The sequence below is a fragment of the Periplaneta americana genome, chromosome 9 (genome assembly GCF_040183065.1).
Source record: "Periplaneta americana isolate PAMFEO1 chromosome 9, P.americana_PAMFEO1_priV1, whole genome shotgun sequence".
Classification (NCBI taxonomy): Eukaryota; Metazoa; Arthropoda; class Insecta; order Blattodea; family Blattidae; genus Periplaneta; species Periplaneta americana.
The window spans coordinates 176,843,660-176,866,128 of NC_091125.1; the positions used below are offsets into that span (position 1 = coordinate 176,843,660).

At 38.8% G+C, this 22,469-nt stretch overlaps 3 protein-coding genes across 4 annotated transcripts in view; 1 reads left to right on the top strand and 2 right to left on the bottom strand.

The window, feature by feature from the left end:
• Nucleotides 1-16,805, bottom strand: part of LOC138706792 (methyltransferase-like protein 25B) — a 63,099-nt gene extending 46,294 nt beyond the window's left edge. The window contains exon 1 of one of the 2 annotated variants that reach the window (XM_069836497.1): nt 16,652-16,805. In XM_069836497.1, the coding sequence (XP_069692598.1) occupies nt 16,652-16,659 (8 nt within the window). In that variant the 5' untranslated portion in view covers nt 16,660-16,805. The remainder of the gene's footprint in view (nt 1-16,651) is intronic. The other variant, XM_069836496.1, reaches the window with a different exon arrangement.
• On the bottom strand, nt 238-16,655 carry LOC138706788 (presequence protease, mitochondrial). Its single transcript, XM_069836489.1, has 2 exons — nt 15,243-16,655; nt 238-2,682 (listed from the first exon to the last, which is right to left on the bottom strand). Exons 1-2 carry the CDS (start codon nt 16,524-16,526, stop codon nt 847-849), a joined length of 3,120 nt encoding a protein of 1,039 aa, XP_069692590.1. The 5' UTR covers nt 16,527-16,655; the 3' UTR covers nt 238-846.
• Nucleotides 16,806-16,876: 71 nt separating the features above from the next.
• Prosbeta7 (proteasome subunit beta type-4) lies at nt 16,877-18,985 on the top strand. Its single transcript, XM_069836499.1, has 6 exons — nt 16,877-17,421; nt 17,972-18,178; nt 18,257-18,403; nt 18,480-18,678; nt 18,754-18,842; nt 18,920-18,985. Exons 1-6 carry the CDS (start codon nt 17,291-17,293, stop codon nt 18,930-18,932), a joined length of 786 nt encoding a protein of 261 aa, XP_069692600.1. The 5' UTR covers nt 16,877-17,290; the 3' UTR covers nt 18,933-18,985.
• The last annotated feature ends 3,484 nt before the right edge of the window (nt 18,986-22,469 follow it).

The window sequence follows — 22,469 nt, forward strand, 5'->3', positions numbered from 1 at the left end:
CTTCTGTGTGTTTCCTCGTATACTCGTAAATATTTTTTCTCATATTTACTGATTCCACACGGAATATATTTAACACAATCAAATGCGCACCAGCTACATGCACATAGAACTATTCCTGTACAAAAACAACTGAGTAAAATAAGAATCTCCACAAGAAAATATTTCACTGCATACCTATCTACTGTGGACATCTGAAAATGGGAAAGTTGTCAACACTGCAATGTATTTGCAACCAAGAACTTTGCAAATGACATCTTTATTTAGTCTCTTTACTTCAGCAAACTTATTCTACAAACTTATGAGCCAACAATTTGTTCTGACAAAGGCAAAATTTTACGGGCTATACAAAAGAAATCAAATGATCTGAAAATGTACAAATCTTTCCAAGACACAGTCAAACGTTTCTGACAAGAGCCAGACAAGAGTTGTATCTACACTGATTTCACCTTTCCGTCAGTCCTGGAACACATTCTTCATACTATACAGCCAGAAAGCAAACTGGCATCTCAATAGCACTCTGCTACATGCAGTGACCCACTTCAGCCTATGTGCCAGGCCTCCATATTGAACCCTAGCTGAAGGCTACAGTGTACACAGTGCACTCTGTTATCAGCATTCTGATGTTTACATTAAGAAAACTGATTACCTATTAAATTATTTTATATTCATGAAATCAATATAAAGCAAATTAAATTACTTGAGTAGCAGCATCTTGGAGTGTGAATCCTCATCCTTCTTTGCTACTAGACGAGATTCAACCACTAACGGAATTCTAACAATACAGAGCGTGCCACATGTATCACGATGTGAAGGTCAAAGACACGAAATAAAACACGCAAATATATATTATACAGTTTTCCAGTAGTGCGCTGGCTGCAGAGCCCTGTTCTCAGGACCCAGCAGTGCACGTCCGTGGTGCGGCTGTGCCAGGTAGGTGTCCGCCACTCGGAGCAGATCCTGGCGAGACACGGACATAAGGGCAGCCCGATGCATCTGCAGCAGCAAGTCGTCGATGCCATAGAGGAACTTATTCATTCCCTTCGAGCCGGGGGGCACAGGGGCATCCACCACCTGGAATACACCTAGCTTCGCCTCCTCAATGTCCTCATCACTAAATGCATTCTGCTGCACCCATGCCGAGGCCTGGTCGAATGTATCAAATGTCGCTGTTGTGTTTGGGTCACGGTATGAATAAAAGCTGAGAACACCCGATGGCGACAGCGACAGTCCTGACCCATATGCGCCTCCCTTCTCTCGGATATGGGGGTGCAAGAACTTGGAAGTGACCAGTCGTGCTAGCACACGCAGAGGAGCAAAGTCTGCATGGCAGTAGTATATTGTAGGCAGTGATTTAGCTGCAAAGTTAACAGGAATCGGATGCACGTGGTGAATGCCTCGTGCCGGCTGTTCCAAGTCTGACTGTCGAGTCTTGAGGAGAGGACTGTCCACTGTTCCAGACAGCGAAGTGGTGAATGTCTCCAGTTCCCTCAGAACAGACTGCTCACTGCCAGGGCTCACGTTTACAGCACAGCGCAAGTGTTTCTTATTGAAGATGCTCTTGGCAATCTGCTCCATGCTACGGAGTACAGGACTCAAATCAGACATCTGCGCAATTTCACGCATCTTTGCTACGTGGCTCAGCCCCCCATAGAGCTCCTTCCTGTGTGCGCTCGGGCTCACCAGGCTCGCCGAGCTCGCAATGGCATAATGATGACCCATGTCGGCAACACCGTTGACGAGCTGTGCTGCCGACATGCGAACCAATGTCTCAAAGCGCTTCACATCTCCGAACACTCCGTCATTGAACAGCTCGCCCCACAGCGACATCATGTCCGGCACATGCCGGTCCAGACAGTATGAGGCAAAGAGCACGCCTTCCTCATACGTGGCTGTGTCCATAGTGTCGTCGGCGATATGCGTGCAAAGAGAAAGGCCTCCGGTCTTCAGCTGAGCCAATCGATCCAGCTCTCGGTAATCGTGACGCCGAGTGCCCATCTTGGTGGCCACCTGGCAGAACAGGGGCAATAACCGTTTCAAGTCCTCGCTCAGCTGGCTCGTGTTCACAACGCCCCGGAAGTACACGACCCCGTTTGTGGGCTGGCTGCACAGCTGCACAGGAATGTGCCCCACCTGCAGTTCACTCAAGGCTGTCAGTTCTATCTCCTTCTTCAGATCCTCTGTGCGCAGTGTCGGCAGACTGGATGTGTCCTCTGCTTTTCCTTGCTCTTCACGCATTTGCAGGCCTTGTTGGTACAGGAGTTCCTTTTTCTGTTTGGACAGGGCTGCCAATTTCGTCTCCAAGATATCCCTTTCGAGAGAAGCTTGCCTTGCCTCATATTCTGTGTCAGGAGACATGGTAAGTACCAGACGGTGTGTGTTAGCAAGCATGTGTCGCTGCACCATGTCCTGCAGGTGACGTGGGTTCTCCAGGAGGTGGTGCCTTAGCCGGGCCACCTGCTGCTCCATCTGCAGTGCCTGCACCAGATCACCGTCATGGTTCCATAGAGGTGTGAGTCCAAAGAGCAGCCCCAGACCAAAATCTGCAGACTGATGCTTCATGTTGAGTTCAATACCGTGCAGCACTGCCTCCAAATGCTGGGCTTCGAACCCCGTATCAACCACCCTTGTCAGCGTCTCATCATACAGCGTCACCACGGTGTCAAAGTCAGCTGGGTTCACACCCTGCAGAGAGAGTTGGGTAAATCTCATTACATCTGTCAAACTACTGAAACATAAATTACACAAGAAAATTTCTTCCTCCTCACAAGCTGTTCAATCTATGTTAAATTCACCAGACTCACTAAGTTGTTGCAACATATACAGGACCTCAAAGCAAGGCGAGTCCAAGTGGAACAAATATGGCTTTTTTTCTATGAGAGTTTAACCCTGATACAATGTTCAAAACTTACAGAGATGATGAGTTAATGAGGTAAATTAAAGATAAAATTAAACATGTCAACATCAGTGAAGGAATCCAACGACTTACACTGGTACCACTGTCGTAGCCTAGAAATAAAGTTAGTGAAATGTTTGACGGTTCTGAGTACATGGTATGCTAGGCACATGCACTTGTGACTGAGGAAGATATTCTAGCATTGCCCAAACCAAGGAAAGGAATGAAGCTATCAGAAAGGACAACCAAGATAGTGATTGATTTTCACTTGGATAATGACAATTCAAGAATAATGCCCGCAATAAAAGACAAACTAAGCATAAGTAAAAATCTTTATAAACAAAAACGGCTTGTTTCAAGCGAGCTGCATTCTTTGTTCAAGACAACATTCTCTCACAACAAGATAGCCTAGTTTATCTAAATTTGCAATCCTCAGACCTAAAGAATGTGTGCTTGCAGAATCCTCAGGTACACATGCTGTCTGTGTATGTACAATCCACCAGAATGTTCAGTTGCTTCTGGAACGGTATTCATATGAAAGGAACTTACCATGATCAGATTACACTAATAACTTGTGACATACATAACAGAGTTTGCATGCTACGTCTTTGTGAAAAGTGCCCTAGCATTCTTGTCCTAAAAAACACATCCAACAACAATTCCCACATGACTTTGATCCTGACGAACCAATCCAGTACCTACAGACAATGGGTAGTAACAGATAGAGTAAATATGGTTGCTGAAGTAAGCGCTTTCTCTGAATTTTGTCATTTACTAATACAGGAAACTGAGAAACTCATTCCACATTCATTTATAGCTAAAGCCACAGTCTTCTTACTTGAAAATGTTGAAAGAGAACCTGGATAATGAATTAGCTATCATTTTATTGGATTTCAGTGAAAACTAGTTTTGTAATTCAAGACGAGACCTAAGGGTAGCTGTACACTTCGTGCTGCAGTGGTATATACAAGATGAAAAGTGCCTGTGCCTAATTTCTGATGACATGGATCATGGATCATGATGTATCTTCCGTTCACCACACGCAAAAGATCATAATCAATTTCTTGAAAGCAGAGCTCTCTCTTTCACATGTTAAAACTGTACAATAATTCTCAGAGGGTTGTGCTGCTGGGTACAAGAACCACAAGATTTCATTAATATATGAAGCAGACTTTGGTATGAAATGTAAATGACCATTTTTGCAACTAGCCATGGAAAATCTCCTCTGATGGAATTGGGGGTACTTTGAAAAGGATGGTTACCAAAGCCAGTTTACAAAGTCTATTTAATGAACAAATAACCACTGTTGTGTTTTTTGTAACAAAAGAGGAAATGGTTCAAGTTCGAAATAATCTCACTGAATGGTTTGAAAATGCAAAAACCATTCCTACGACATGCTGCAGGCATCAACTTATGTCTTTGTCTACATATGGAATTGGAGCAAAGCGATCAAGTTCTGATACAGACCTCAGTGTGACATTTGACAGATTTAAACCTGTTGTGAATCCAAATTTCAAGGCAAATTCTTATGTTGTTTGTGTGGGTTTATTGAAAAAGTTAACTATGAAGGTGATGCTAGGCTACAATAACATTCATGTAGCCACATGGGTCCTCTCCAGCATTTTATTGGCCTGACAATGACAGCTGAGGCACTCAGAAGCAAAGTGATACAAGTGACATTTAGTAAGTTTGAGTTACTTTGAAGTTGAAATGGAAATTAAAAAATCTGTTACAGGACTATGTTGCTGTAAATTTACAGTTGTATATGTTGGTACCTATATTTTTTAACTTCTAAATAGAAATTATCTATTCTAAAACAGTTTAGGTAAAATAGGGTCCTAAAGTCACTTGTATTATTTTGCCACGAAAAAATTTTTGTGGAAAAGTAATATAAGTGCAAGGGTTTTCAGTATTTTTATATTATTTAAAACAAGAACAAGGACATTGCTTACAACATTGAAACATTTCTATCTTAACAGCACTTGAGCTTTCTTATTATCATATTATAACAAAAAATGTGTCGGTATAACCGAAAGAATCAATCAATCAATCAATCAATCAATCTTCTTAATGTATCCAGTTGTTTGCAGACAACATGAAGTCAACTATAGTCCACTGTAGTATTTTCAGTTCTTCTTTTTCATAGTAAATTAGGGGTATTTTGATCGGTGTTCATTATAGACTCCTGTTGCCAGTAGCCAGAGTTGGGGTGTAGTCAATATATACTGCAGGGCTGTGTCTTCTGCAACCGGTACTGATGATTTTAATTTACTTCTTTTGTGGTTTATGGATGGACAGTATAGAAGAATGTGTTCCAGATCTTCATCATGATTATTACACCACAGACAAGTAGGATTATCAGAACGGTGAAATCGGTGTAGGTACAATTATGTGACAATGTGACCTGTTCTGGCTCTTGTTAAAAATGTTTGAACATGTCTGGGCAAGTTTTTGTAAATTTCCAGGTCATTCGGTTTCTTTTTAACGGACTGTAAAATTTTTCCTTTGTCAGAAGAGAGCCAATTGTTGATCTATAAGTTTATAAAATGAAACTTTACTGAAGTAAAGGCATTGGATAGAGATATCACTTGAAGAGGTGTTGGTTGCAAATATGTTGCCTGTTTCGCAACGTTATCAACTTTCTCATTTCTAGGTAGACCACAATGACTAGGTATCCATTGAAATTTTATTTTCTTTTGGAGTATTTTAGTTCACTTAGTTGTTTCTGAATTGGAATAATTCTTTGTGCATATAGGTTTGGTACATATTTGATTATATTAAATATAGCCCCCTTGGAGTCAGCAAGTATTCAAATAGATTTTTCAGAAATTTGACTAACACACTAAAGAGCAGCAATTCAGTGTCAAGACTGGAGGGGGCTGAACATGGTATGAAATAATTTCCTTGATATTTTGGAATATAATACCCTGCTCCTGATGTTCCATCATCAGGGTTTAGAGATTCATCTGTATAAATTTGAAGGTAATCCTTACATGAGCTGCAGATTGTTCCATGGCATCCAACTTAAGAAAGTATGGAGGATAATTTTTTAAATGATTTCGTGTAATTTGTAGGCTATGTTCTGGAATTATCCATTTTCATGGAGGAATTTCATTTACAATTGGCGTTTTAGCAATGAGTGTGTCCATGATATAGAGGTATTTCTTCTTTGTTTATTCTGTAGAAATTACACAGGATATTATCTGACAGTGTGAAGAACATCTGAGATCTGGACGAGGCTTGCAATTTTAAATGTATTTTTAGATCCTTTTTTAATACATAGTGTCTGATTGGTTGATTATTATATTCAATTTCTAGGGCAACAGTTGATGTGGTTTTTGGTACTCCGAAAGAAGAGGGCTAAGAAAATTTCAAATTTTAAATGAAATTCAGCCTTAGCCACTGTTCATTACATCACTAGCCTCATCTAATGAAGTCACATCTCTCTCTGCTGAAACATTTACGTATGTTTCTGTCATGAAGGGCATCTGTAGTGTTCCTACCGCGAATATTCCTTCAACTTCCTCTTCCACGCACTTTTTCATGTTCTACAGTCCTTATTATAAGCCCATCCTAATGCTTCAGGTCATCAAGGAAAGAGTGGGATGAATTTCATTGGCTATTGCAAGTTGCTCCACTTAGCAAAAGTTACGCTTATTGTATAGTTGGTCCAGCTCAATGTATGCAGGCCTTCCACGAAAATGTTTCGAATATGTAATCTATTACCTCTCTCCATTATGGCAAATGAATTAGTCTACACAGAAGAAACGCAACACTATGTAAACAACGCACCTGTATTAGTTTGCCTCTCAGTCAAAGCTCTGTATGCATTGTAATACAAGTGTAAGGCCAACATGGAGCAGCACTGACTGGAACTGCACTTCTATTACTTTTTCTCTGAACAGAAGTGACGTTAAAGATTTAGAATATATACATATCTCACTTTTTAAAAAAATGTCACTTACATTACTTTGCTTCTGAGTGCCTCAGTTGTGAAGTTCCATTTTCAAACATTTTGTGCCAAACGATGTCAGCACAGCCACAGAAAGAACCTATATATAAACCAAGATTCTTACAAGAGAATTGAAGGCAAACTGTCTCAGTTGCAAAAACTTACATTTTGTTCACATTTTTAGGCCTATAAATGTTGTGCCTTATACTGCAGGTATTTCTATATTTCTCATTCAAAAAGTAAGTTGACATCATTTCCCGCCCTTATAAATTTTTTTGTCTACAGATACAGCACTGTGTTCTCATTACTATACATAATTTTCAACATTTACTAAGGTGTGGCACTTTTGAAAAAAAAAATTAATTTCCAATAAACACAAAAAAAAATCCTAAAAAAGGTAAAAGTGTCACAGCAATTGAAATGTGGTATTTCTATAATCTCCAATACAAATCTCGATTACAAAGCAAGTTTAATAAAAATCCAATGATTACATTGGAAATTGTGGCATTATTTGTAATTTTTAACTGCTGACATGTGACTACATTCGTAACAATACTAGGCCTGCTATTTTCTGCTTCAACGACTTCACGGATTTCAATACAATTTTAAAGGAAGCCATTCACTGACGTATGTAACACAAATGCAGCAAAGTCTAAGCAAAACTGGAAACAGTGGGTGACATGGTCTGGATGAATTGACATGGAATGACCCCTGGTGCGAAAAGATGTGATAAAAAATTAGAGAAATACAAAGATAGGATCCATAATGCTTAAATTAACGAGTTCATACAAATTGAAAATAGAACTACACTATATGGTACTGTTACAAATTGATACAAGCTAAAATATATTCGGAACATAATAATATCGCTAAAACTAGTCAATTTTTCATCCAAGTTTCACTCAACAATATTTCCATTTCAAATTCTACGAGGGCTAATCAGAAATCAGCTTCCGATTGGCTACAAGAAAAACACAAACAATGTTACAAACTATTTATTGCCTGGAAAACGTTCCTGGATAGTGACACTATTTTCAAACACAGTCGCCATATAAATTCAAGCACTTGTCATAGCATGGGACTAGCTTGTGTATTCCTTCTTCATAAAAGGACGCCATCTGTGTACTCAGCCAGGTTTTCACTCCATCCATGAGCTCCTCATTGTCACTGAAGCACTGAGTGGCTAACCAGTTCTTCATCTTGGGAAAGAGGTGGTAGTCACTTGGCACCAAGTCTGGACTGTAGGGGGAATGTTCGAAAGTTTCCCATGTGTACTTGTCCAATAAAGCCTTTGTGCGAGCACCATTCTGGGGCCTCGCATTGTCATGAAGAAGAATGACACCCTTGGAGAGCAATCTGCGGCGTTTGTTTTGGATTGCTCTCCAAAGCTTCTTTAGCGTTTCACAATAAACATTTGTTGTTATTGTGGTCCCAGGCACCATAAACTCTGTCAACAATACTCCTTTGTGATCCCACAAAACTGTAGTCATCATCTTTCGATTCGAGAATGTTAGTTTGAATTTTTTGGCTTGTTCAGGGATTGGGCGTGCTTCCGCTGTTTTGACTGTTCTTTGGTCTCAGCATTCAGCATGTCTCATCTCCAGTCACGAATCTGTCCAGAAATTATCACCATCATTGTGGTAACACTGAAGGAACATTAAGGCCGAGGTCATTCTCTGAGCTTTATGCTGGTCAGTGAGATTTTTCGGAACCCATCGTGCATACAATTTCATAGAGACTTGTCCTTGAAATTTGTGGGAAATTTTCAGAGAGTTCAGAATTTGTGAAATGACGTCTTTCACGCACAGTTTGTTCAATTTGTTGAACGAGTTCGTCAGTCACAATTCAATGTCGTCCTTGACCTCCCTCATTGTGCACATCTTCATGCCCATTCTTAAATTTTCTGCACCAGTCCCATATAGCACTATAACTCATAACTGTTGCCATAAACACGACACAATCCACGGTGAATCCCAGCAGCATTAACTCCTTCTGGGTGAAGAATAACCGAACGGACCTCACAACTCGCGGGACGAGTAATAATCGCGTCCATTATCAACAGCTGTTTCTCACAGATTACTCAACGGAAAGGAGTGCATGATGCATGGGATCATTATTACGTCTTTACTCATGGCTACTGCGCAAACGCTATCTTTCTTCAACGATCTAGCAATCGATAATTGGAAATTGATTTCTGAATATCCCTCGTAGATTCAAGAGGTTATTCGGTAAAGGAATCATTCTTGTTCATTGCATAAAATTCGAGTCTTTTTCGAAGAAAAAAATGTAGCAGCTATCAGAGTTTCCTTAAATTATGTTAAAGGAATTATGCCTTTTTTGCAGTGTATTTCTGATTGGTGGAAAATTGTTAATGTAGAACCAGAGCATCTAGAATAGAAAGTGTGGTAACTCGGCAAGGGTCTAATGGGACTTTTAAACCCTCTAGTGTTGCCATGGCAACTGAGCGAAACACTGGCGTGGCGATCATTTTCAGACTGCAGTTTTCCTCTTAATCTCGTAAGCAACGCTTAATACTGTGGACAGGACAGAACTCGTTCCGGTTTGGAATTAAACAGATATTTCTTGCGATGTTCGTGTTCGGGTGATTTTTATTGTGCCGTTTATGTCAGTGAGTAGTAATATGCGTAACTGTTTTGTTCTTGGTGTAAATCCTGTTATATAATCTGTAAGGAAGTAAGATGTTTCTTTTTTCCACCCAAAGACTAGACTATTTTTCAGAAGTGGTATAGCGCAATTTCATGGAGACAGAAAACTGTATGCTCATTCTTATATCTGTAACATTGATAATATCTTTGAAAAATATTGGAGTGCAAGAGGTCAAATGACTTTATTGTCAAACGCCTGGCATTAGAAAACAACAACATATCTGTGACATGCATTTTTCTGCGGTTTTGATAGTAAGAGCCGATAAATTTATTACCGACGGTAAAGAGGTAGGACTTCCACGGAAGAACTAGTGACCAAAATCGGATGTCATACCACATATTTTCCCAAACTTGCCTTGATACCTTAAAAAATTAAAAGAAGAGAAAATCTCCACCCAATCCTTTTTCATAACAATACACTCTTACCAAACACCATCTGGCTATGACCAATTCCATCGATGCTAAATAACCCAGTAGTTGATACAGCATCGTTAAATAACCAAGTAAAAAAAGAATTGGACGTAATATCCGAAAATCAGAACATCTTAGCTGATCTTGCGCTTGAGTGCATGTATGTGCCATTACTCCTAACCTGGATGTCCAAAATTGTCTAGTTACTTTGTCCGTAATCTGTTTTTTTTTTACTTGGTTATTTAACGACGCTATATCAACTAAGAGGTTATTTAGCGTTGATGGGATTGGTGATAGTGAGATGGTATTTGGCGAGATGAGGCCGAGGATTCGCCATAGATTACCTGACATTTGCCTTATGGTTGGGGAAAACCTCGGAAAAAACCCAACCAGGTAATCAGTCCAAGCGGGGATCGAACCCGCGCCCCCCGAACGCAACTCCGGATCGGCGGCAAGCACCTTAGTCGACAGATCTACGCTGGTGGCTCGTAATCTCTTCCAGTGAATGAACGCCAGACCAGCATTTCAGCTGTTTAGTGCGAGTTTTTCAAAATCGATACATTTTTTAGAGCCATAAACTGTGATGGGTTCGAAGAAAGTGAAAATACAAAAGAATTCACAAGGTGAATGAACGACCTTGCAGATACAATGAACTCAAAGACTCCTTTCTCTGTCCTGTACAAAGGATTCTAGCATTACAAGATTTTACATGTAGACCTAATTGGCAACACAAAGAACACGTTTGCCTAAGAAAGAACCCTTGAATTATTTAGAGCAGGGGTCGAAGCACAGAGCATGCTGGGGCTAGCCTCTCTTACCCGCGGAAAACACAGTGCACTACAGTGCTCTCGTAGCTGCTAGCGGGTATGCTCTCTATCTCTCCCTGCTGCATGACCGTGCACACGGGACGGCACAGCATACCCATTGCACATTTCAGCGAGTGCTGACAACCACTGATTTAGAGTGACAATTCAGAGCATTCACGAAATATATTCATTCTTGTGGGATAGCAGATTTAAATATATTCTGAGAGAAAAAAATTTAACCAAGATCCTCTAGAGCGACATTTCGGAATTATAAAATGATTATCTTGTTATGATCACCACAGACTTTCTACATCTGAACATTTTTCAATCTCTGTGCGGTTAAAAAATGTGCTGTATGCAAGTACTAATTGTGAACCCCTAATTGAACCCAAGCACCTAGCTTCTACTTCATTAAATGTACATGTTTAATTATTAATTACATTTTTAATAATAGCACTTCTGTCGTAATCAATGAAAAAGTTATTTCAATAACAAAAATACAGTAGGCCTATAATGCTGCTTTGTATGTAGACTACAGGTTAATCCGTTTTACAATTTTAGGGTTACATTTGTTTATTATGTTTCCACATCATAAGAGATTTCTGATCAAGCATATGAGAAAGTAAATTGGTCTCATGGAAAAGTCGTTAATTTAATATTCTCCAATAAGTAGCATACAACAACTTAATACAGTACTACTAAATTGTTTTAATTTTACAAAACACAAAATAACTTATACTTGTTTTTTTGAAAGATGGGACATGACAGGAGTATTGCGATCGGAAAAACAACCGAATGTCACATAGCATGGTAGACCTGTTGCTATGGTAACAATGGTTGAGTTGCCAAACTTACCATTCCCACGTGGCGAGTGCGTAATAGCTCTCTTGGCGACATTTACTGTGCACACAATGTTAGCATTCATATGTTTAGTCTTTGATTCTCTGTCGATTTTTGTATTGTTTTCTTACCTTCGCATCAATTGTCAATGAATGTTTCAACGTCAGCCATCTTAACGTCAATTGCTAGCTTCCACCAGCTGACAGCGTGGTAGTCCATATTGGCAACACAGCACTGTAGTTCCAAGCTCGGCCACTTAACTGTCATGTCCCATCTTTCAAAAAACAAGTATAGATAGGCTATTTCAAAAGATCAAAACTTGCATTATCATAGATATAATGTCGAAGCTTAATTTGTAAGTCTGAGCTGCAATAATAGGTATTTCTTGTTCCCCCTGAATTATGTATAAACCAGATACAATTGCAACTAGTGGGTAAACAGTAGATAAACTATTGATGAAAATAAAGTGTCTTCTTTATTATATTACATTCTTTTTTGTGTATAAAAAACGTAATTTCATAGCAATGCGTACTTTGTAATGACATAAAAATGTTCATATTTGCGAAGCTGTACTTTTTTCGTACTTCTGGTTGAAACCGGCACAATGTTCCAAATTTCAGTTAATTATTATATTTACTATTCAGGGGTGTATTATATAGCTCACAATTTGTTAATGTAGTAATATTGCATTTTTTAAATAGTAAAATATTGCGATAAAGTACTCTACAATACATTCTTATCTAATGGGTTATTTTTAAAACCTTTTGCATTCACTCAAATAGCGATCCTGAAACTGCGGTCAGACAACAGAGCTAGCGCCACTCGGTGACGAACCACTAAACTACAGGAAGTTGCGTCACTTTCTCTTCTACCTGTTCTGGTAGAACTTCAAGAACACATTAGATTATATAGTAACTTAAATTTCAGAAGTATGAAGTTATTACATAATTACTGATATTTGGTTAAAAAATAGGAAGATCAGAAACAAAGAAATCGTCAAAAAATAAATTTGGAAAACTTTCAAATGATACAAAAGTTACCCTATAGACTTACCAGACCATATTAGAAAAACTATAATTTTTATTGCAAAATTTCTTTTATCTGACATGGGACATAATCTTATATTACAGAGTCTTCATCAATTAAATCGGCAACATGTTGAATTTTTTATATCTGAGATTTCAGATACTGTAATAAATAAATTGATACCAATGATGAAGATACGAACTCTGGTTCAAAAAGTCAGTTTCCCAATATAATTTCAGAATGTCAAGTGGTTGAAACTAGTGTTTGTTTTTCAATTTCTCATTTCCGAAATTCATGCAAAGGAATGTATTAGGAATCAAAGATCATTAATTATCTCAGTGGAGTTAGAATTATGTGCAAGTGAAGATATTTTCTGTAAGTGTGATGTCAGTGGTGCAAGCAAACTTGTTAAAACAAATGTAAAAGTGGCGACAAACATTTTTTTGAACAACTAGGAATGTACAAAAATGAATTTTCAGTAAGTGCTGGAAAACCGAAGAGGAAATTACAGATTTATAACTAGGGAGGGATGCAGATAATTCGTAAATAATTAAAGGGCTCAGAACCATAGCGGGCCAAGCACCATTTACTAAAACCATAGAAAAAAGGGTTAAAATGAAGTTATCACCATAATCCAATGGAAACATATAGCAAGTAATATAAAGTATACACATTCAAACTAAATGATATGTCAATCTTCATAAAAATATGGTATTCACTTAACTGTCACTTGCTTCAGAGAGACCAGGTCCCGGAACAATTTTTCCCTTGAAATTATTCAAATCTGCTTTACAGGGAGCTTTACCTGAAAGACTAGATTTGCATAATAAGTATATACGTCACTGTGTACGTTAACAGAAAACCACAATTCCAAGTCACACAGAGATTGTGTGCACTCGATGTGGGTCTCTGGCATTTCGTCAGCCCACGCGAGTTGTGTGGATATAAAGGGAAAAGTTGAGACGGTGTCGGGTGGAGTTCCCAGGTAGCTCAGTTGGTAGAGCGCTGGTACGTTCAACCAGAGGTCCTGGGATCGATACCCAGCCCCAGAACAATTTTTCCCTTGAAATTATTCAGATCTAAATGAATTATACAAGTGGTCACTGAAGAATAAACTGTATTTCAACTTGAATAAATGTCATTATATGATATATACTAGGAAAAGAACTTATTTTACTTACAGATACTCAATGGGTGGGGAATTCCTGGAAATGACTGACAAGGTAAAAGATTTAGGCATAGTATTCTCTTATAATATGGATTTTTCCAGTCATATACTTGAACTTGCGTCTCAGTCTCTTAAACTTCTAGGATTTATCTATAGACGTACCACAAAATTCTCTCTAGATAGTTTAAAAATTCTATTTTTTTCACTAGTTAGATCAAAACTTGAATATTGCAGTACTGTATGGAACCCCTATCAAATTAAATATATTAACAAAACTGAGAGTGTTCAAAAAAGATTCATCAGATTTTTGTTTCTTAAATCATTTGGTTACTATCCCTCCTGGAATAATGAAAGTAGTATTTCGTACTCTTCTCTTTTGTCTCTCTTTAATTTTGAAAGTTTGCAACACAGAAGAAATAATATTGATATAAAATGCCTCCATAATTTATTAACAAGTTCTGTAAATAGTCGTCTACTGTCCAGGATAGCAATGCATGTACGAAGAGAGAACTGTAGGACCAGCAAAACATTTAATATAAACTATGCTAGGACATGTTATTATAAGTACTCTGCACTTCTTAGAATCTGTTCCTCCTATAATAAACTGAGCAATATTGACATCTTTCAGAATAGAACCACACTCTTGAGAGAAATAAATACCGGTAACGTTCAAAACACTCCATAAGTATTTTGCTAATAAATAGGTCTTAACTGGTTAGCATATTGTATTTTTGGTCTTCTTTCTTAAATTATTTCATATCAATTATCATTACGAACTCACTCCTAATTCTGACTTAACGTAGTCTAGTCCCTCATCATTTATTGTATTATTGTTACTAATCTGTGACTAGTTATTTGCATTTCATCACTGGCTCTATTACTTTAATATAATCTAAGTTTTCTTCATACTGTAAATACTTTTGTTTTTGTTTACCGAGATGTACATGTAATATTTGCTTGATATCTTTTGTTGAGTAGTATTGGATTGTAAATGTTTAAGTTTAAATACCATTATTATATGTATTACTACTGTTATTTTCATTTTATCTACTCTGTAATTACATTGTTGAGTGGATTAAATAAATAAATAAATAAATAAGCTTTAACCCTTGCTTTCTCAGTTTTTAATAAATGGCGCTTGGCCCACTATGGCTCTGAACCCTTCAATTTTCATTTGTAGTTTTAAAAATAATTGGATTAGGGAAAATTATTTCAAATTTAGAAAGTATCACTGAATAAAACTATTAGCCTATCATATGTTACACGGAATAACACATAGGCCTATATCCCAATATTTTAAGTAGGCCTAGGCCTAACAAACAAGTTGGATTAACAAATAAATTAATAGGTAGTTTTATTTTAATGTAATAAATAACCAATTTGCATGTAACTAGGCCTATTTGAGTGACAATTTGCTTCTTACAGTCTTGTAATCGTGAGGTGACAGCTATCAGAGTCCTTCAGACTAGTTATCACGTACCTGCAGGCCCACTGTGAAGACTGTGTCCCTGGTGTGGGAGTCGTAACCTGTGGCAGGTGCGAAGCCGGCACCAATGCCAGGTTCCACCAGGCTACGGTACATCGGCGCGCTGGGGCCCTGCACCAGCAGCTGCGACAACACCTGCAGTTCGAAGGTTTCCTGCACGTCTCTGATGTCAGAGCACAGCACACTTACAGCGATTGTCGACTGTTTCCGGGGGTCTGCTGCCAGTGGATCCGGACGACAATCCACGTGCCTGCGCTTCGCTGCAGACCACCTAACCTCCGAGGGAACACGTGTCTTAATGCCGTCTTCGGGCGAAGCGTCCTTGAAATTGGACAGGTAGTTTCTGTTTATATATTTCAGATGATCTACGAGTGGAAAATTTCCATAGGAATAAAACCGAGAGTTGCAGGGACTGTAGTACCGCGAGTGGAAGGTTTTCAAGTCTTGGTAGGTGAGGTTAGGAATTTCCAGTGGGTGTCCGCCGGACACAAATCCGTATGTGTGACTAGGCAAGATGCTGTTCAGAAGTTTCTGCTCGAAAAGCGACTGGTTTTCCGAAAAGACTCCCTTCATCTCATTGAACACAACGCCCTTTAAGATGATGGCGGAATTAGGATCGTCGAGATCCGCGGGTTCCAGTCTCCACCCCTCTTGCCTGAAGTCCAACTCTCGCAGCTGCGGGCAGAACACGGCGTCCAAATACACTGACATCAAGTTCCTATAGTCCTGCGCGTTCTGAGTGGCGAACGGATAAATTGTATAGTCTGGCCCAGTCATTGCGTTCATGAACGTCGCCATTGACCGATTCAACATTTTGAAGAAAGGATCCCGGCATGGATAGCGCTTGCTACCACAAAGCGTTGTGTGTTCCAAAATATGTGGTAGGCCGGTGGAGTTATTTGGAGTAGTCCGAAATCCGACAGAGAAAACGTTGTTTGTATCGTCACGATGGATGTGTAGATACTGAGCTCCTGTAGGATTATGTCGTAATCGATACACCGAAAGGCGGAACTCTGGAATATCACTCACTTCTTGCACCACAAACCCTTCGAATTCCTTTCCTTCATTTAGTCCTACTAATTTCGGGCTCTTCCCAGATTCAAAGTTTAACTTTCGTTGAGCTAGTTTCGAAGTACAGGTGCTAAACTCTGTTTTAGCATAATAATTAGCAAAAAACTTATCCTTCTGCACAAATCTTTTATTGCCGTATAAGAAACAGCTTTTCCAATGTCTATACTGTCCCTTCCATTGCGAAAGTAAGAAATTTAACTTCGACATGTCAAAATCTGTTAATATTTTATCATGTAGAAAAGTTTGGAGAAAAGGTTAGGATTTCCGATTTACCTGTACAATCTACTAATAACTGAAATACCCAGTCTAAGATATAATAAAAGATCATTCACCTGTTCATTAAGAAATAATACAGTCGCTGATAAGAGTCGAAGGAATTTTCACATAACGAATGCAGTACAGTAAATTACATCAGTGCTCCTCATATTACAACACAACATGACTTCGAGGATAGATTAGATATCACTTCACTTCACTTCACTTCACATCCGGTTTACCGACACTGTTGCCAACCTTGTTGAGAGGATAGATATCCCCTCAGAGACATGTACGGATTACGCCAAATACCATCATACAGAGTGGCAACTCCAGAAACACGAAATCCACTACTACGGAGTTGCCAAAATTCCGTACGAGTGGTAAAGCCCTAGATCATAGAAGGGATACTTGCGCATTTCAGTGTTCAAAATAGAGAGCCACCTGCCATTATCGTGGTTATTTAAGTTCAGTACTTTCCACGGTGATTGTTTCGTTGCGTTCTAGTTGGCATTAATTTAATTTTAATTTGTATTGGTTTATTAATTTAATAGTAGTTGTTCTTGACGAAAGGGACAGTAAGGAAATCGCACAAAGAAAGTTTGAAGTGAAGGAAAAGAGAAATTTTGCCAAAAGATATTACCATCACTGGAAGAAAGCCAGAAACAGATAGATCAAGAGGACTTGTTGAGACAGATCACACATAGAAATAGAATATGGCGGCGCTGAGTAACGGTGATTGGTATTCTCCAATACAATTTTGGCGAAATGGGCCTGCACCAGGAAGCTTTTATAACTTTCCTGGGAAATTATCTATTACGGATTCCCATCTAGCTCAACGATCTCAGTAAGAAGACAGTTAATTTTATAATTGTAATATTACAGAGGAAACATGTTTAGTGCATGTCATTCATAGATCAAGCAATCTGAACTATCATTAGGTAAAACAGTATAGGCCTACTTATATTGATAACCTTACAATACATAGCAACTTTAGTAAGATTATCTCGTATGCGTTTACATTTATTTTGTGTATTTTTAGTGGTAATTCACCCGATTAACTATCACTGAAGGCACAGCTTTTTATCCTTTTTTTTTTCTTATATTTTTTTGGGCTTCCACTTTATCGAGAAGGTCCAGGACGAATTTTAGTATTGCGTCCTCAGTGTTAGTATATAGTATAGTATATGGTCTGTTGCCCTAGTAATAATTTCTGCTGTTCATCTTGCGGCAGTGGTACCTACATTTAATCGGGAGGTTTACCTAAACTAATTTACAAATAGACTTACTCCTTGGCACTTTGGAAAGCGAAGCGTTATACATTGTCAATGTTATATGTGGACAATGCAAGGATCTGCTAAATGTATTGTTTCGCTAGACAACTTTAATTATTTCAGAGCTCCTATTACAACTGGAACATCCGTACTCGGAATAACATTCGATGGAGGTGTCGCAATTGCTGCAGATATCCTAGGCTCATACGGGTCTTTGGCAAGGTTTCGGGACTGCCCTCGAGTGATGAAGGTGAATGATAACATCATTCTAGGGGCCGGGGGTGATTACGCAGACTTTCAGTATTTGAAAGACGTAATCGAGCAGAAGATGTAAGTATTCAGAAGCATTGTCATGTCATGATAGCAGACAGGAGGCCGACAGCGCCATCATTTTCGTGCTTTGTTCAGCCTGGAAGAGGAGTGCTTGGACGACGGGTTCTCCCTGAAGCCCAGGGCGCTGCATTGCTGGCTCACCCGCGTCATGTACAACCGGCGCTCCAAGCTCGACCCTTTCTGGAACAACTTCATCGTGGGTGGCATGCAGGACGACGAGCCGTAAGTAACCCCATGCACTGTTTTCAGTAATTTACACAGGAATCATCTGCTGAAGCACGAACTGACTCTGTTGCAGGTTCCTGGGAACAGTAGACAAACTTGGAACGGCATACTTGGACCGTCACATTGCAACAGGCTACGGGGCATACATTGCTCTGCCCCTGATGAGAGAAGAGGCTGAGAAGAAGCCCAATATGACGGAAAAGGATGCCCACAAATTGTTGGTGAAGTGCCTGCAAGTGCTGTACTACCGCGATGCTAGATCCTTCCCCAAGGTAAACATCCAGCCCCTCGGCGTGTTCCCACACTTGCTGCTTGTTCTCTTCCTATATTTATGTTTTGCTTTGCAGTTCCAGTTGGCCACCCTGACCCGTGATGGGGTTCGAGTTGAGGGTCCGTTGAATGTGGAGCAGAACTGGGAGGTTGCCCACTTAGTGAGGTGAGTGCAGTCCTAGCATGTGCGTCACGTGGAGTAATGCTGTTCAGATAATCATTTCGCCTCTCTCTCATTTGCAGGGGCTACCTCTGAGGAAATACTGTCATGTATGACTTCTCAATAAATGCTTTTTTTTCGTGCTAAAATTCACTTTCTTTACACCATCATCACAACATCCAATAAGAACTCAAGCGCGATGGGTAGACATCACTTCAGGTGAAACAACTAACTGTAGTATTTTTTTTTTTACTTAATTCCCATTCTTCCTTGCCAATGATACTGTACCTTCTGAAAACAGGGCTCCCCACTACTGGAAAAATAAATAATAAAGATCTGTGTATCAACCATTCAAGAAATGGAGTAAAAAAATTCTTGTTGGGAACATAAAATGCAGTATGACGATTGCTCCACTATTCAGAAGTCGGTACATTTGACTTTGGTACACAATTACGTAAATAAGTATTTAAAACATACTGTGTTTCTGTTTCCTTGATGAAACTTACGGAGATAAGTCCTGGAGGTTTTCTTTCATACACCTACTGTGTATATCTGGGAATACTTCTTCGTAAGTCCTAAAGCTAGTTTTGTGAAGTTAAAAACATCTATTGCAGTGCTGTGCTGCAGCAAGGTTAGACTTTAACGTGTTTTGTTGTATAATTCAAATATTTTCTTAAATGTTCGATTTTGTACCATTGATGACGATTGATGGAAATAAGATTATGTCCACTGAATAATAAAAACATTTACTCTGTAAAATAAGTAACTCTAGGATAGCAATTACAGGAGGAAAATATTAAGTATTTTATTATGGTGGAAAAGTTAAACTTCAAACCATAAGAAATTGTATATCGTCGTTGTTCCGGCAATAACTCCTATGTGACATATTTATCGATTTTCAGATTTTTGCTCTATTAAATAACTTAAATAGTGATACAGCAAATAATAAAATCTCCTATATGTAATTATATTTCTTTCTTTCGAAAATGTAAGAATTCACAATCCCCTATGCACTACTGCCATAGAAGAATAAATGTGTTTTTCCTTCCTACTGAAAAATTTAATATTTTGCACATAGGAGTTACTGCAGGAACGACGACGAGATATATATATATATATATGTGTGTGTGTGTGTGTGTGTGCGTGCGTGCGACCACGAGCCTCACTCAGAGAACACACGAACCTTGGATCCATTGTGACGTCAGAAGAAGACAACAGTGCTTTTGGTATTACCCGTCACAGATCCATTATATCACTATCTCTGAAAATTGGAATCAAATGCTGAATGCTTGAATTTCTACATTCTTTTCTTAATAAAAATAATAATTCAAACATCTGTAAATAAGCCACCACAGTGATCTAGTGAACTTACAATCCTGTGGACCTGGCACACTCCGATTTATAACTTGTGTTAGGCAAGCCTGTGGTCCTCTGTGTGCACAGAGGTTCCCCGTGGCATCCTAAGAAATCTCATCTCATCGGGTGTAGCATAGACAATCCTTGTTTGGCACACCTTTGGCAATGACTCTGTCAGGAAATTGGTCCACACAACTGCCTTCATATGGGTGAATGACAAAAAAAGTCTGTAATATACGAGGGTCATTTCATAAATAATTCACACGTTGGTAGAATTGTCAAGTGGAAATTACGTCAGTTGCAAAGTGTTCATTTCTTCCATAGCATACTCTGTGTTTAGGTAACAAGAGCCTGCACGTGATGATTGGAGATCAAAAATCGTATATTACAATTACGTGGCAGAAACTCATTTCACTGTGATTTGAAGTGTCTAATCCATGTTCCATCAAAAGCGACAATTATTAAAAAAAATGCTTGACCTTCAACGTCGAATCTTTGTTTCTGCATTTCTGCTTCTGCTTCTGCTCAACAGTCGAGCAGAAATTTGTCTCTTCTTCAAATCATTTGTCAAAATACTGAATTCTGAAGTTGGTGGAAACCCCATAGCTCCTGAAAGTTCTTCACATGTCCCTCGACAATCTTCTTCAAGAGCATCCGCTCGACCTTCCTGGTCTATGCTGACACGACAATCACGAAAATGAGTAGCCCAACAAGAAACTGTACTACCATCCACTGTAATTCACTATAAAATACACTCAAAGCACTGTGGGTTTCTGTGAGGGTTTTGCCATGTAAAGATTCGATCTTTAATCTTCAGTGGTCACAATATCCGAGACACGTGCAGGCTCCATTTTTAGCTCTCGTTGCCTAAACAGAGTATGCTATGGATGAAACGAACACACTATTTGTTCCTCAAGCCTTCAGTTAAACTGACGTAATTTGCATTGGTATTGCTTGATCCACTTCACAGTTCTACCAACGTGTGCATTATTTTATTACATTAACTAGGGTAATGTTCCTTTGCATTGCCTGTCACAATTAAATCTCATACATACTCAATAAAAAGTGGGGATTACATACCATGACAAAGAGTCTGTTTCATAATTCTTATATTGGATCCAAAATTATTTATGGGTGTGAAATTTGAAGAGCAACTTACGTACACAAAGTTTCTGTTTTTCAAAATACAGCTTTAAAACTATGAGATTTCCGAAAACTACGTAAATGCAGTATTCAGCCAGTCAAATCAATGTCCTTAAAAGAATTCTACAACTACATTTATAACTATAAACCTCTCTGAGACATCAGAAGTTCTTTAAATTGTCACACAATATATGATGCAAGTTTCATAAAATAACAAACAATTACCACTGTATATTAGGCTAATCACCAAACACCTGCACACAAATATGATTTTTGCTTTTTTACTGTAGAACAAACCTTTTTATATACTAGGCATACACTTCTGTGTTTCAAAGTTCAATGACAGACATTTAACACATTCACCTGTCACTTCTGACATTAAGCTCTGGAGTGTAATAATGGGATTTTAATTACACATTGTTGTTGCACTTGGTAACATTCGTACTTGTGCTCGTTACACCGGAGAGAATGACAGGAAAACATAGATTGTTGCGACCAATTACAATTTTATTGTTCAGCCAATCAGTAATCGTTTTGTCTCGTCGTCAGTTGAGAAATACACATATAAGCCTTATAAACATGTTACGATCAGATTTCAGTCAGGAAATAAAGTGCATTGTTACAGACTATTTTATACCAAGGTCATTCCAAAACCCCCTGCACTCGAATTGCAATCTCAGTTCACACGTACCGGTATTCAGAGTTTTGTGAAATGAACTTCGTTGGTGCATGGAGATAATCCACACACAGATAAGAGAGTACGCTGTACTGCGAACATATGTAGTGTGTAATATGGATTATGAGCAAAACAAACTAATAATTTTCGGTGTCAGATTGGGGAAAAAGAGATGGAAACTTTGGAGGCAATAAGCAACATATGTAAAGTGATGTGAAAATTTTATTTTTTTTTTATTTTATTGGGTTATTTTACGACGCTGTATCAACATCTTGGTTATTTAGCGTCTGAATAAAATGAAGGTGATAATGCTGGTGAAATGAGTCCGGGGTCCAGCACCGAAAGTTACCCAGCATTTGCTCATATTGGGTTGAGAAAAACCCCCGGAAAAAACCTCAACTAGGTAACTTGCCCCGACCAGGATTCGAACCTGGGCCGCCTGGATTCGCGCCCAGACG